The sequence below is a fragment of the Melanostigma gelatinosum genome (assembly GCF_949748355.1).
Source record: "Melanostigma gelatinosum genome assembly, chromosome: 1".
Lineage (NCBI taxonomy): Eukaryota > Metazoa > Chordata > Actinopteri > Perciformes > Zoarcidae > Melanostigma > Melanostigma gelatinosum.
Window position 1 is genome coordinate 19,320,348 of NC_136634.1, and position 16,537 is coordinate 19,336,884.

At 43.6% G+C, this 16,537-nt stretch overlaps 1 protein-coding gene across 1 annotated transcript; it reads right to left on the reverse strand.

Annotated features, from left to right (window-relative positions):
* Positions 1 to 3,804: 3,804 nt before the first annotated feature.
* LOC306779241 (protein C19orf12 homolog) lies at positions 3,805 to 4,277 on the reverse strand (the record flags this gene model as incomplete). Its single annotated transcript, XM_079271074.1, has 2 exons — positions 3,805 to 4,028; positions 4,118 to 4,277. The coding sequence occupies 2 exons, from the start codon at positions 4,275 to 4,277 to the stop codon at positions 3,805 to 3,807; spliced, it is 384 nt and encodes a 127-aa protein (XP_079127200.1).
* Positions 4,278 to 16,537: the final 12,260 nt, after the last annotated feature.

Here is a 16,537-nt window from a genome sequence, read left to right on the forward strand (position 1 = left end):
TTACAGGTATTATCAGGAGAAGAAGAAAACGACGAATTGCAACAGAGTCTCACTCCAAACTACATTAGAAGTTATCAGCCGGAGCATGAACAGTGTTTGAGAACTGAGAGAAGAAATAAAGTGAACCCACGTGCTCTTTGTATCCGGACTTCCGGGTTGAGAACAGCGTCCAGAAGCTCCCGTTGTCGTTTATTCTCCTCTTTTGAACGAGAGAGTTCCTCCTCATACTCTGCTATCGTTCTTTCAAACAGACCAAATATCTCTTCACCAGCCGCAGTTAGTCGCTGGTTGACTAAAGATCTCAGAATTTCTAGTTTAGACATTTTGAGATGAGTCCTCTTCTTCTTCCTCTCCTCTCCTCGTTCTTCTTCTTCTTCTTCTTCTTCTTTCTCTCCTCTTCTCTTCTCTTGCTTCTTCTTCTTCTTCTTTCACTTAAATGGCGGACTACAAACCCACGTTTAAGGCGCCACCTACTGGACCGGAGTGTGTAACATCATCATTTTATGACAGTTATCATTACACAATAATAGTGTTATTTATAAATAAAGTAAAAGAAGAAAAAGAAACTTAACATTTAAAATAAAATTAATTGAAATAATTGAAATAACAAAATAAAAAATATAGACGTTATATTCTGGATATTGAACCCGTTCCATTCAAAATATTAAATAAAGCCCTTTTAAGCTGAACTAGTTTGTCCCCTGTCTCTAACAGTCCTTTGATGCTCCACTCCCTTCCTGTATCTACCACTCTGTTCTTCAGTCTTTCTCTTTCCACCCTGAACTTCCTCCACTCTATCATGTTCAACAACATGTTCAACAGTTTCTTTACAGTTGCATATCTCACATTTATCCCACTCTGTCTTTTTCATGATGTGTATAACGTGTCATTGAGTCCTGTATGTCCGAACCTTAATCTGAAAGTAACATCTTCTTTTCTACTTTTACTTCCATCACTTCTCACTCTGACTGACGTCTGTATTTTGTTGTAATTTATACCCTGATTGTCATTATTCCAAATTTCCTGCCAAGATGTAATAATTCCGTGCTGTATTACTGATTTTGCTTCTGACCTCCCAAAACAAATTTCTAAAATATCATTTTTGTTTGACGCTCTTTTCTCAAGTTTATCTGCAACCTCATTTCCCTCTATTCCAACATGAGCCGGTGCCCAACAGAGATGTACATCTATTCCTAAATCTTGTGAGTTCAGTAATGATGTATAAACTTTAGTTAAAAGATCCTCTCGTACTGTTTGACCGGATTGTATACTTTGTATTGCAGCTGCAGAATGTGAACACAAAAGTACTTTCATTGGTTTGACCTCCTCCACCCACTGAAGACTGATGATTACTGCTGTCAGTTCGGCTGTGTACACTGATAACCAGTTATCTGAGCGTTTAGATCCATCTGTAAAGATATTTCCAGAATTAGAATATCTTTTATTCAGTAAATCTTGAACCAAGTATCCGATGTTTACATTCCTCTCAGTCCATTCTCTTCCCTTCTCTAATATCTCCAGATTTACCTTGGGTTGTGGAAATATCCATGGAGCAATGTTGCTACTAATATGCTGGACTATGTTGTATGGTATCAAATTTGAACTGTTTCACTTTCCTGTTAACTTCCCATCCAAAGCTTTTACCAGAGAATGTCGAGTACTCCCAACCATTGTACAGGACAGTCGCTGCTGTGTTTCCGTTAAGTCCACCCTGAATTCTAATCCAGTGTGATAGTGCTAACTCAGTTCTCCTCACATGTAATGGCAGTTCCCTGGATTTCACCAGCAATGCATTAATGGGTGTGGTTTTGACTCGGGAGATGAGTCAGAGGAAAAACATCCAACAAAAAAGGTCAACAGATAAAAGTCCATCGAGACAGGTTCTACGAGGAACATCCGGTTTCGCTGCAACTTGGTGGGTAACCAAATAAAAGCCCTTAAACTTATAAAATAGGATATCATTACTCCTATCTTCAGTTACCTTCCATCTGGTCCATATGTAACAGTTGTGGGTCGTGGAACGAGACGACTCAAGTGATTGTTTTCCAACATTTATGTATTGAAGACAAAATATCACCAATGAATTGCCTTCTGATCGTTTTCTGCCCCTCTGCTCCCTCAGCAACGTGTGATTTAATTCCTTTTATTCAAATACACACTGACCAATCAGAGCTCGGTACGTGGACCATTAATGAATGTTACATAATCACACAGTTTAAACTGACAAATGCAAAAAAAGACAGCTGGCAATAAATCTCAGACTGCATGTGTGAAATCGTAAATTAACAGATTTATGACATCACTGCTTCATTTAGAGCAGGATAGATCTGACTATAAGTACATGTGTGTATTATGGTAAATGAATGTGTTGCAGATGTGTTTTCATGGCGTGTATGAGAATATTTTAGCCTTGTTCTTTCAGCTGTAGCCTTAGTGGTGCGAAACAGACTTTGGAGTAAATAGAAAAGAAATGTGTAAATATTCTCTCATCACACATTCACTGACGCGTGCCGGCTTCTTGAGTCGTGTCTTACAGTCTCCGGCAACTTTAATGTTTGGTGTGGGTGATTTTAAATCATGGAAGGAAACTTCCTCACTGCTTAGAATTATATTCATATATATTTTTATTTATTTGCCCAAAAGTCCGTTTCACATCGCTGGGTCTCAGCTGAAAGAATAAGAATACATCAAAGTAAAACATGAACGTGAATACACATGTTATTATAGTCAGATCTATCGCGTTATAGATGAAGCAGTGATATTATAAATGGGTTAATTTACAGAATGACACAGTTAGTGATTTCTTGCCAGCTGTCCTTCCTGCATTTGTCAGTTTAAACTGCGTTACTTTCAGCCTGAATTATGTTCATGTTCTTGATGTTGGTCTCAGAGTGCACCAGACTGATACATTTAACTTTAAAATGTACAACATTTTCTTCCAGGTGAGCGTGTCCCCGGCCCCCTCTAGAAAACCAACACTAACTAGAAAATAAAAACTCAATTCGTCTACCGGATCAAGCTAAAGACAGTACCAAATCTGAGCGTGGACTCAATGAGCGATGCTCTCAAATTGAAAGAACACGGTCTTGGATAAAGATAGGATGAAAGCTCCATCGTTCCTCCCCTGTGTGATGTTTCATGTGGTGTGTCAAATGTATTTTATACATTTTGTATAAAACCGTTATCACAAACAGAACCACTATGTCTCTTATATGATTAACAGTGCCATTGATGAATACATAATTCCTTCATCTGATGAGTGTACTTCCAATAATAAATGAATCCAGGTATACATGTGACCTGCCACCTCCCGGCTAGGATCCGTGCGGAGCGCGAGGACGTGCCTCCGTATTTGACGTTTGACAGTTTTCCTGTCTGCTTCGTCTGCCGCTGTGTAGGATTAGCCACTTTCCGGCTTGGAACCGTGCGGAGGCGTGGAGACGCCTCCAATTGCCTTTGGCCATTACCTGTCTTTTCCCTTGACTGAGAGAAATAAACTACCTTGGTTTTGAAATAGAACTCTGCTGTCTGAGTCTGCATTTGGGTCCGCGAAACACCCCACATCATAACAATACAGCTGTTTTCACAATAACTGTATAACCTGGAACCAAGACTGTGATGGCGTCTGTGCAAATTTACAACATGTGATTTCACATTTGATAAAGAGTCTCTTCAGCGTCATAAAACAGTTCACATTATTTTCAAAAGACCTTCTGAGCATGTGCACCCCTACGTTAGGGTATCCCAGTTCTTCCACAGACACTAATCCACGTAGTGCACCTGCGCCTGGAGCTCCTTGGAGATTTACCCGAGAAGGGTCGCCGTCAGCTGCTGCTTCAGGGTGGCGTTGCCCATCACTAGAGCAGTTAGCTGAGCCAAATCTGTCCACTGAATGTCTCCCAGCACGGCCAGAAGACTACCATGAAGCTGCTGCTGCTGCTGAGGACTGAGCTCCATTATGATCTGAGGCAGCGGTTTGAACTGTCCACTGGTCAGCCAGCAGCCCAGAAGGCCTCCGACAGCACCGCCTACATGTTAAGAGGGTTTCAAACATGTGGAATTATGATTGCACACACACGAGTGGGAGAAACTGTTGCATGCATTTATTCCCACTCACCGACTGCGATACCAAGAGGTCCCCCGACTAACCCTCCAGCGAAGGCCAGACCGCCCGCTGCTGCTGCTCCCTTCCCTGAGCCTTTCACTGTGGTCTGGATTTGCTGATTTGCAGATAACTCACAACACAGCTTCATGACATCATCAAGTCGATGGCACATACTGTGGATCAGATTTATACATTTCAGGAGTCTTCGGTGATTGTGTGAGGTAGCCCCTTTCTTGCTATTCTGTGACCAGATATGAAGCCCGTAGTGCGTGTTTTGTAGATGTGATACATTATAAAAGGGAAGCAAGTGTTGTTTACTGGTGGTACATTGCAACTATTATTTAATCTTGATCATTTTAAATGAACCAAACTAAATCCTGAAGAAAACACAAACTGACCCCTTCACCCCTTAATATACTTCATTTATCAGAAGATTATAATAACTTAACATATCTCGACATATTCACCCCAATAACAATTGACCAATGTGTTCAGGCTAAACTAATTACAAGTACCCTAAATTACTTTAATAATCTCTGAATATCACTTTAACATTTTAAAGGTGCACTTGACAGCAACTCATATTTGTGGGATGATAATTTTCAAAAATTTTTAAATACAGGAATCAAACATGTATTGTAATATTTCCATGGATTCAGTGATTCAACTCTGATCTGACCTGGAAAGCATCTTTGGGATGCTGTAAAATACATGTGATGTGCTTTATATTCATGTTTGTGGTGATGTAAACTAATATCTGGGGAAATTAATATTTTTATCTTTAGAAGAATGTGACCCACACAGGATGTAGTCACATTGTTGTTCATGTATTTATTTTATTTTGACATAAAATTAACTTTATGTTATGAATGTTAAGAGGATCAGTGTTGGATCCTGTCCAGGCCAGAAGGGGGCAGTAGCGGAGCGGCTGACGTCACCCACTCTAACCTCCAGCTGTTCTGCTTTAGGCAAACATTTCACACTTAAGTCCTTATAAGCCTCACAAATGTGCCTTCTGATACAAAAGTGATACTTTAAAACATAGATATTTTGTCCTTTTACACGTTTAGGAAATACAACTTCGTAGTTTTTAATTGTCTGGCTCCAAACACTAAGAGCCCTAAAGCTCTCTCATCCACTGTAATGTTATTTAGTTATTTCACATCTGAAAGTCTGTGACACATTCCCCTGCACCTCAGACAACAGTACATCTTCTCCTAAAGACATCTAACCAACATGTTTCAGCACAACAGCTTACTGGCACTATAGGCCATTAGTTGGAGATAATAAGTCACACGTAAGATATTCCATTAAAAGTGTGACATTGTGTCACTTAACTTACTGAAGTCCAGGGGTGGAAGAATAATCCAGATCTAATACACCGCTACTATATTTACTATCTGTAATAATATATTCTAACCTACCTTATGTTGTTATCAACAATCTAACTTTGCAAAGTAACTATAACTAAAGCTTTGAAATATAGTTAATTAATTAGTTAGATTCCACCACTGCAAAAGTAAACATCCGCTCTTATTCATTCAAGGGGTTTGTCAGCAGTTGATACATGATCTAGAATATATATCGCTGTATGTTGTTAGATATTCAGTGAAGCAGATCATGATGGGAAAGCTATACTGTCAGCAAAAAATGTGGCTTTATCATAGTTATTTGGATAATAGTTGAGACTGAGAAGTATTTATTACGACTGGACGTTACAGTAAAGCACATCAACTGTTTTGTGATTATTATTTTTCTTTTGGTTGTGATTATGTTAATATAAGTGATAACTACGCCTAATAGTTTGGGCATTCAAGATACGACCAAAGGGAGAAGTGAGCCATTTAATAAGAAAAGAGCCATATATGCCTGGCTTAAGGATGTGATGTTTTTTTTAAGTCTTGAAAAAATTAAACATGCACTTAGAGCAGGGGTGTCAAGCTCATCTTCACTCCGGGCCACATCAGCATCACGGTCGGCCTCAAAGGGCCGGTTGTAAATGTAAGACGGTGTAAATGTAACTACTCCCAACAGATTGGTAAATAACTGTCTCTGCATTTGATTGTTTATTCAAATGTTAAAATATTGTACATGCAGTTATATAAATGTAAAACTATATTTCAGCACATTTCTGTTATTATAACTTAAATCCTTTTAATTTAGGGTTAAGAAACCCAGATTACTCTATCAAAGATCAAACTATTAAAGAAAATAGCAAACACAAGTAATTATAATAACTTTGTTCAAAGCTTAAAATCCTTTCAAGGGTGCGTTTGCACAATCCCACGTGAAGTGTTTCATGTGTTGTAAAGCCACGTTTAAAGTAGTCATCAATATACTCACAATAATATTTGCAAGTGTACAGTAAGCAGCCAAAGAGCTGCTTCTGTGACTGTGTGTTTAAGTAGCTCATCATTATGCCTTTCTATCTCATAACTTCGACTTTCGATCTCATCATTTCGACGATGGGGATATTTTTATTATCAAATCTAACTTTTTATTTTATTTTTTTTAAATCAAAAGAAAATAAATTCTGGCGGATTCGTGGGCCACATAAAATGACGTGGCGGCACCCCTGACTTAAACTGTCTGAGAAGTTCGAGGGAGGTCAGAGACTTTCTAGTGGGTTGGTGGTTTTGCCCGTCCTGGCTCTCTGTCCTTCTCTCCAGCCCCTGCTCACTCCCCAGACCTGCCAGTCCTGGTCACATGACAGCCCCTCCCACCTACACACCTGTTCCCACTTTCCTCATCAGACCTGTAGTTTCTAGAAAACGCACCGAAAACATTTTACTCTACTATATATTTGAAGATTTTTTACGATAAGTAATTGTTTGTATGTGAGAAACATTTCACCAACAAAGACCACGCTTCTTATGATTGCAAATTAGTTTGAAATAAAATAACATACATCACAAAAAACAAAACAAATAGAACTGAAGCCACCGGGAGATCATTGACACACTTATACAGGGAGACACAGCTTGTTAAATCAGGAGAAACTTAATTTACAGTGAACAAATACATTTATTAAATTGTGCAAAGTAAAGTTAAAATTTTGGAGAGTCGACACTGGTAGAGTTGTTGAAGACAGTAGGGGCAGGTTGAAGATAGATGATGGCATGTGGAGTGGGACTGCCCTCAGTGGAAGAAACCTTGAACACCAGATGTAATGATGAATGGGGAGGAGGGTCACATCGGTTCGTACTGAAATGACAGCTGACTGCACAGAAGAGAACAGGTCTTTAAAGTTTGACAGGAAATATATGATTGGCTGAGGGAGGCCGTGGCGAAATCGCCCACTGTCAGCTGATAGAGTAGGAGCCAGAGAGCGAGAGTCAGAGAGATGAGGGAGTGAATAAGAGCATACAAAGACTGTCCTAATGTAGGAAGTCAGAGTAAATCCTCAAACTTTACATACCGGTAGTTATAGTATTTATAGTCATACAGTTGTAAATTAATTATTTCAAAATATCACTCCTCTGAGCAAAGCTCTATACGTTTTACTGTACTTGACCCTCAGTAAATAATCAATGCTAACAATTTGATATTCAAGGAGGGATTTGGTAATCCTTAAATTATTATAGTGGCACCAAACATACTAAGCCAAATTACGAAAAGTGCTGACGGACAAAGTCTATTCTGAATCCAATGCTACAGGTCAGATATGCTGCTGGTTCACACGACAGGAGTTTGGTGAGAGTATATTACCCCATCATTGTACATCGGACACCGGAAGTACCCAAACGCATGTTGGCACATGATTTGAAGACTGGCCATCCCCTTGTTTGATACTACTGAAACAGCAGCCCAACACAGCGACATGTCACCGTTCAGGACTCTCACTCAGGAGATACGTGACTGCCTCTCCCCGACAGTACACGCTCACTGTCACGATCAGGGCAACCAGGGAAGTTACTCTTGCATGTGTCACAACTACGTTAGAGGCAAGACCAGTGTCCAGATATAACAATGATCCATAGAAACTTGTGAGGAGAGAAAGCACAGAGAGTGAGTGAATGACAGCATGAAAACACTGTCCTAATGTAGGAGGTTAGAGTAAATGCCAACATTTTACACAGTTAGTTCATTATTTTACAACTGTATGATTATAAATACTATATTTCAAAATATCCCTCCTCTAAGCAAAGCTCTCTAAGTTTTACTGTACTTTACTCTCAGTAAATAATCAATGCTAACAATTTGATATTCAAGGAGGGATTTGGTAATCCTTCAATTATAATAGTGGCACCAAACATCGTGAGCCAAATTATGAAAAGTGGTAGCAGTCAAAGTCTATTCTGAATCCAAAGTTACAGGTCAGATATGCTCCTGGTTTACACGACAGGAGTTTGGTGAGGGTATCTGACCCCAGCAGCCGACATCGGACACACCGGAAGCCTGAAGTGAGGTTGAAAAGCTTGCAAGTTCATCTGCCAATTTGCCAGATGACAGACCTTCACCTCAACAGGGAGTCTGACCAGTCATATAAAATAAAATAAAATACTTTACAAGAAATTTTGAGGAGTGGTTTTGCCTGTGGCTTCCCTCAGAGCTGTCCAGCTGTCCTCTGTGGAGCACTGGGCTTCATCCACAAGATGACACCTCAACATTCTAATCCCAGAACTCAGCTGTGTTCCAGTTCCATCCAGCATTCTATTCTATTCCGTTCTATTCTATGAATTCACTATTTGCTAGTCCAGTGTTCAGCATGTTTTCCATGGCAGTTTTCACAAAACTCCACACATTATGACCCATTAGCAGTAATGATACAACACTGTATATTAAAAAAAATTTATTTTGTCTGTTGCTTTGCAGATATTTAAAATCATACATGCAACAAGTCACAACAAAAGTTTAAGCTGTTGCAAGTAACTCCACAAATGATCCTTTTAACATTGCTGAATCGGTGGCAGCCCTCCCATTAGTCTCCCATTACCCCATCTGGGGGTAATGGGAGACAATGACACCCGAAGTCTGTTCTTGATGTCCACTCTACTCCGCCATTTTGTTTTGATTGCTGTCACTGCAGAACATCCCGCTTCACAAAGAGGATGTTGGAAATGGAAGCAGGGTTTTCAGTGCTTTAGTGGCGATCTCAGGATATTCAGCCTCGATTTTAATCCAAAACACCAGCAGAGTTGTGACCGAGACAAAGCGTCTTGACATGTCAAGAGGCACAGGCGGATGAAATTGCGAGAGAATCCGGTCATTTTTCAAAATAAAACTTCCTTCAGACTCTGATAATCAATAAAACGGAAATAATATAATATTTATTCTTCCTGTGCGGCCCGGTACCGGTGGTTGGGGACCACTGCTCTAAACTAAAGCTAACCTCAGTTACGATAAACAATGATATAATTATCAGTGAGGTTATGTCGGCCATATGATCAACATGCAGTAGATTCAGACTAAATCATCATGATGGGCCTTAATGTTGCCACCTGTCCTGTAAAATGCATTTATCAGCTGTTTTTGATTTATATTACGTTCTGCTGTCCCCTTGGCCAGGACCATATACTTTTTCCTTTCTATAAGTTCACTTGAGAAAAAGAGAAAACACTCAGTACTTTTCATTTATTGAAGTCACAGCAGTATACAAAAATATACTTGACCATGTGGTCATTTCATAATAAGGTTATTTGTCTCAAAATGACGTAAAAAATACAGAAAAAAATACAGAAATTGAAAAAAATACAGAAATACACTGCATTATAATTTTACAGTAATATGCTGTTAAGTCATTTCACGGTATGAATACTGTAGAATTACAGTACATTGCTGGCGTCTCTGCTGCCAGCACTTTACTGTTATTTGACAGAGAAATTGTAGTGTAGGAATGTTTCTTTTATATTTATATTGAATGAGAGGACTACAGATGTTTGTTCCTCATTGTGAAAATTAAGCCTCCAGAGAGGCGGATACAAAGATTCATCACTTTACTTTGCAGCTCTGCAGAACATTTAAGCCTCTTTAAGCTCATTGTTTTGGTTTAGGACACATTTAGGGTTTGGTTCGGTGTCCCCACTCTCGTCAACAAGCAGCTGTTTTGAGCTGACACACCAATACAAATCCACTGAGCGCTGCCTGCTCGGCACCAAATAACGGACAGAAAGTGGAGCGGTCAGTGTCTTAGAGCAGGGGTTCTTAACCTTTTTGACCTCGGGGCCCAACTTTTCAAGTACAAAGTGTCCCGGGGCCCACTCTGACTCTATGCATCAAAAGTGTCAGACAACCTGTAGGTCATACAGAAACAGAGCAGTGGGCCTTTGGAGTCAGTAAAAATTTAAGATTTTTGTCCGCATAAAATAAAAAAGTATCTTTCAGTATAAATAACTGCCGGTGGCTGTATCTGTACAGGTAAAGGACAGTATAGGGCTGTAACTACACTATCAGTGAACAACTGCCTCAAATTTGAAGAAGATTGGACAAAGTATGACCATTCTACAGTGTTTCTTCCATGAAGCGATCCAGGCGGAGCTCTAAAAGGACATTTGGAGACCCAAATGGACACATGGTAACCACATGATATTCTGACACACTAAAGGTGTTTCTCCCTTTATATTTTGATATTATATTATTTTCCTTTTATTATTAGCCTTTGCAAATTGCAAAAACTATGTATATATGGTCGAAGACGTGGTGTGTGAGTAGCGGACTTGCTGTGCTTAATGGCTGCGACTGAGCGCACGAACGAGAATGAGAATAGCTCAGTTACGCAAACGTTGGTTGACGGTTTATGGAAGAGGAGCATAAGGTTTGTACTGTAAGTACTAGCGTTTTTCTGAAGGCAGTAGCTCCATGGTAACATCCGCTAGCACGTTGTCGGGTCTGTAATGTGTCTTTTTCCGTCGAAATGCTGCAAGATACGACTTGCAGCAGTTATGGCGACTTTGGACAGTGTGTGTGTGGGCTCCGTTTGTGGAGAAACCATAAGAAATTAAAGAAAATCGATGATTTCTTTGCAAAGATAAGGATTTTGGGCATGCTGGGATACCAAACACGGACATGTTTTGTGACGTATTTGCGCAAACAAGCCGTAGGAACGGAAGGGGAGGGGATCGAGGATGCCGGTGTTGAACAGGCAAAACCCTTGTTAAATAAATGAGATGATACAATGTGATGATCACAAAGACATTTATTATCATGTGTATGTAAACCTGCATACACAACAAGAAGCCCAACAGACTTTCCCAGGAGCGTTGGATGTTTCGTCGCTTGGTGTCGCTTTATTTTTGAAGGCTTCAGTGCTTCGTTTGATAGCATTAGCCCACATTCCACACACTGAGCCCTCGGCTCTGCCTCGTTGCCTCTGTTCACAAAGCCGTACTTAAGAAAGTCAGGATTGTACTTGCACACACATTTAGACTTTTGGGGGGTATGGCACCACTGTTGTCTTCATTTTTTCTTTTTAATAACTTATCCATAACTTTCGCTACAGGCTAGCGGCTAGCTGAGTGTCTTCTTCTGCTTATTGCAGCTTGTTAAACAACTGACTGATGCATTACTACCACCAGGTGGTGGGAAGCTATATTGTAACTGAGCGTCTCATGGATAACAGTAATATCTCTGGTGTCTTCAATTGATAACCTATGCGGTCCCGTGGCCCTCGCGGCCCACAGGTGCAAAACTGAAAGTTTTTCGCGGCCCTCTAGGTGGCGCTCGCGGCCCATGATGATGGCCCAAGATTTTAGCCTTGTTCTTTCAGCTGTAGCCTTAGTGGTGCGAAACAGACTTTGGAGTAAATAGAAAAGAAATGTGTAACTATTCTCTCATCACACATTCACTGACGTCTTGAGTCGTGTCTTACAGTCTCCGGCTACTTTAATGTTTGGTGTGGGTGATTTTAAGTTGTGGAAGGAAACTAGGTCTGCATTTCGGTCCGTGAAACACCCCACATCATCACAGAACGGACTGACCACCGTCACCGTATCCCTGTCTGTCCGGTGCGACCAAAAGAGAGGGCTCGCCAGTAAGAGTGGGAATACTGGCGAGCGACTCCACCCGACTTCCCCGTTCCAAGTCCCGTCTCACACTACCAGCTAAGTTATGCCTGCCGTCCGGTGCTCTACCAGTCTTGGCCCTCATTGACTCTGGTGCAGAACAGAGTTTTTTGGACTCCTCCTTGGCCTTCGCTCATGGGATTCCCTTGGAGGAGTTGGAATGCCCTCTTCAGGCGACCGCCCTGAATGGAAGTCGTTTGACCAATGTCACGCACCGGACTTGCCCTGTTACCCTGCTTGTATCAGGAAACCATCAACACGAGATCTGTTTTTACATATTTTCTACGCCCCTGACACCTCTGGTTCTGGGCCATCTTTGGCTCCTGGACCACAACCCACAGATAGACTGGGCAGGAAACAGAATCATCTGTTGGAGCCCTAGATGTCTTTCGAGGTGCCTCAAGTCCGCCATTCCCCGGCAGACCTCTTCTCTCCACACCCCTACAACTGGAACTGATCTCACCTTGGTTCCCGTGGAGTATGCAGATCTCAGCGAGGCCTTCAACAAGGAACGAGCCCTTTCCCTGCCACCCCACCGACCCTACGATTGCGCCATAGAACTATTCCCTGGTGCCACCCTGCCCTCCAGCCGACTATACAACCTTTCCCGACTGGAACGTGAGGCAATGGAGACCTATATCACAGACTCCCTCGCTGCTGGAATTATCCGCCCATCATCCTCCCCGGTGGGAGCGGGGTTTTTCTTCGTGGCCAAGAAGGACAAGAGTCTCCGTCCTTGCATAGACTACCGAGGGTTAAATCAGATCACCACCCGGAACAAGTATCCGCTACCCCTACTCAACTCTGCTTTTGAATCCCTACCCGGAGCCACGATTTTCACCAAGCTAGACCTCCGCAATGCCTACCACTTGGTTCGGATACGGGAGGGGGACGAGTGGAAGACCGCTTTCAACACTCCCCTGGGACATTTCGAGTACCTGGTCATGCCATTCGGACTTACAAATGCACCAGCCGTTTTCCAGGCTTTGGTGAATGACGTGCTCAGGGATTTTCTCAACCGGTTTGTGTTTGTCTACATCGACGACATTCTGATTTACTCCTCGAGCCTACAAGAACATTGCCACCATGTCCGTCAGGTCCTTCAGCGCTTACTGGAGAACCAACTCTTCATCAAAGCCGAGAAATGTGAATTCCATGTCACCTCCGTACAGTTTCTTGGTTTCATCATTGAGGAGGGTCAGATTCGCAAGGACCCAGAGAAGGTTAAGGCGGTCACCGAGTGGCCGGTTCCCTCTAACCGGAAGAAGCTCCAACAGTTCCTTGGGTTTGCAAACTTCTACCGCCGGTTCATTCGGAACTACAGTCAGACGGCGTCACCCCTAACCAGACTCACCTCCTCTAAGGTGGATTTTTCCTGATCCCCCGAGGCCACCCGAGCATTTAACATCTTCAAGGAACGATTCACATCAGCCCCCATCCTAGTGCAGCCAGAGGAGAGCTGCCAGTTCGTGGTCGAGGTGGACGCCTCCGACACCGGAGTAGGAGCAGTATTGTCACAGCGCTCAACCACTGACTCTAAGCTCCGCCCGTGTGCTTTGTTCTCTCGCCGCCTTTCCCCGGCCGAGCGGAACTATGATGTGGGCAACCGGGAGTTACTGGCCGACAAGCTGACTCTGGAGGAATGGAGACATTGGTTGGAAGGGTTTGTCCACCCGTTCATTGTGTGGACCGACCACCGAAATCTTGAATACATCCATTCTGCCCGGCGACTGAACTCCCGCCAAGCCCGCTGGGCTCTGTTCTTTGCCAGTTTCCATTTCACCATCGCCTACCGCCCAGGGAGTAAGAACATCAAGCCCAACGCCCTCTCTCATCAGTTTTCCCCAGACAAGGCTGACCCAGCGCTAGACACGATTGTTCCACCCGCCTGTGTCCTAGGGGTCCTCACCTGGGCGATAGAGTCTGCAGTGCGGGAGGCTCAGCAGACCCAGCCAGACCCAGGAGGTGGTCCTCCAGGGCGCCTGTTCGTTCCCCTTTCCGTCCGTTCCCGGGTCCTACCCACCCCCACCTATCTTCACCCGCCCCCACCTATCTTCCCGCCAACGGGTCTGGCTTTCCACCAAGGACATACCCCTACGCACTGAATCAAAGAAGCTCTCTCCCAGACGATCCGCTTTGTTTTTTCAACTGGCCTGCCGTCCTGTGTCGAGCCTCGGGTGTCACACAGACGATCCAGCCTGCCTGTCAGCCGCGGACGCGGACCTGCCACCTCCCGGCTAGGATCCGTGCGGAGCGCGAGGATGTGCCTCCGTATTTGACGTTTGACAGTTTTCCTGTCTGCTTCGTCTGCCGCTGTGTAGGATGAGCCACTTTCCGGCTTGGAACTGCGTGGAGATGCCTCCTATTGACTTTGGCCATTACCTGTCTTTTCCCTTGACTGAGAGAAATAAACTACCTTGGTTTTGAAATAGAACTCTGCTGTCTGAGTCTGCATTTCGGTCCGTGAAACACCCCACATCATAACAATACAGCTGTTTTCACAATAACTGTATAACCTGGAACCAAGACTGTGATGGCGTCTGTGCAAATTTACAATATGTGATTTCACATTTGATAAAGTCTCTTCAGTGTCATGAAACAGTTCACATTATTTTGGCTGAACTTGAGCTCAAGTAGTCGCGGATGGGTTCGTACGGACTTGAGTACGAGTCTGGTCGGAAATGGTAGATGGGTTGAGGTGGCCCATATTGGTTGGTCTTGCGGCATTTGAGGTGATAGACGACTGTGTCGGGAGGATGGATGTGCGGCCTTCCGAAGGAAAACGAAAAGGTACCGGTAGTCTGGTTAGGTGGTAAGGACTTTGGAGGTGCTGGTGATGTCTGCCTTAGGTGACCGGCATCTTCGCCTGCGAGGCGGATGGGGAACGTGGCGTGATCGATTCTTATGTACTTTGTGGAGTAGTCCAGGCTGGGAATTAGGTGGAGCCTGGTGATGTCTGCGCAGGTTGGGAGTGGCTGTTTGAGTGCAGTGGCCGAGCTTGGTTAGCAATTCCCAGGAGATGTGGGGATTGCGTGTGGATGGCTCGATAATTGGGCGAGGTCCATGTGGTTACCGGTGATCGATAGCCTGTGTTGTGTTGAACGGAAAGGCAGGAGCGAGGGAAGAGGAAAAGATGCTGGGATGCATGTGCGTGGGTTGGAAGTGCAGATTGGGGAAAAGAGGCTGCAGGGTGAGATATCCCTGATGCAGAGAGTAAGGAGGGGGTGCAATACGAACCGGCCCTCTAGAGGGGCTGGTGGGAGTGACTGGCCGTAGTTTGCCCATGCAAACTTGTCTGGGCTTGTCTGGGCGTGTTGTGACTGACGCTGACGCCTGACGCTGGTGGCTCGGCGATCAAGGGAGGTGTACTGCTCCCTAGTTGTGCCATATACCTACCTGTTCTGTTGTTGGAGCGGTCTGTCAAAATTCCTGACTTTACAGACTACCGTCGCCCCGAGGTCACGGACCCCAACAAATCCTCCCAGGAGAGCAGCGAGGCGAGAAGGTCATTCTCTTACCTAGTCACTGGAGCGACCGCTGTGGTTGGTGTGTATGCCGCCAAGACTGTGGTCACCCAGTTTGTCTCCTCAATGAGCGCATCAGCAGATGTCCTGGCCTTATCGCAGATTGAGATCAAGCTCGCTGACATCCCTGAAGGCAAAAACATGACCTTCAAGTGGAGAGGAAAGCCCCTGTTTGTCCATCGCCGCACAGAGAAGGAAATCGCAGCAGAGGAGGGTGTGAATCTGGCGGAGCTCAGTGACCCCCAGCATGACAAGGACAGTGATTAACCCCTGCTGGGTCATCGTCCTCGGTGTGTGCACCCATCTGGGTTGTGTGCCCATCGCCAACGCCGGATACTTCGGAGGCTACTACTGATCCGTGCCATGGCTCCCACTACGATGCTTCAGGAAGGATAAAAAAGGGACCTGCTCCTCTAAACCTAGAGGTTCCCTTCTATGAGTTCACTGAGGACGTAGTCATAGTGGGATAAATACTGGAGCGCTGTCTCAGTTCCTCCCTGTAATATGTATTTTTTAGATGGCTCCATGTGAGTGACATAAAACATGTGCATTTACTGTTAAAGACATATTTCCAACTCTATGATTGAGCTATTGTCTTTTCCCTTGGAAAAGAGTGAGTTGTTTTTCTTTGATTGATCTGCATCACTTAGCTTGATGTCTTTTGATTCACTGACATTTTATTTATTGTTTTAATCTCCATGGATTTCTTTCATTCCGCACTATTTTTAGTATTTTCCAAACAGCATTATGTGACACAAAAAGTTAGAGTGCTTCACAGAAAATGGAAGCAAAGGAATGCGGGCCGGGTGTGATCAGGTCCAACCCCTTTGCTGCCGCACCAATCCTGATATATTGTGTTGGAGCTGTGTGATAAAGTCAAAGGTGGGGCCTGTTTCATGCATGGTGAC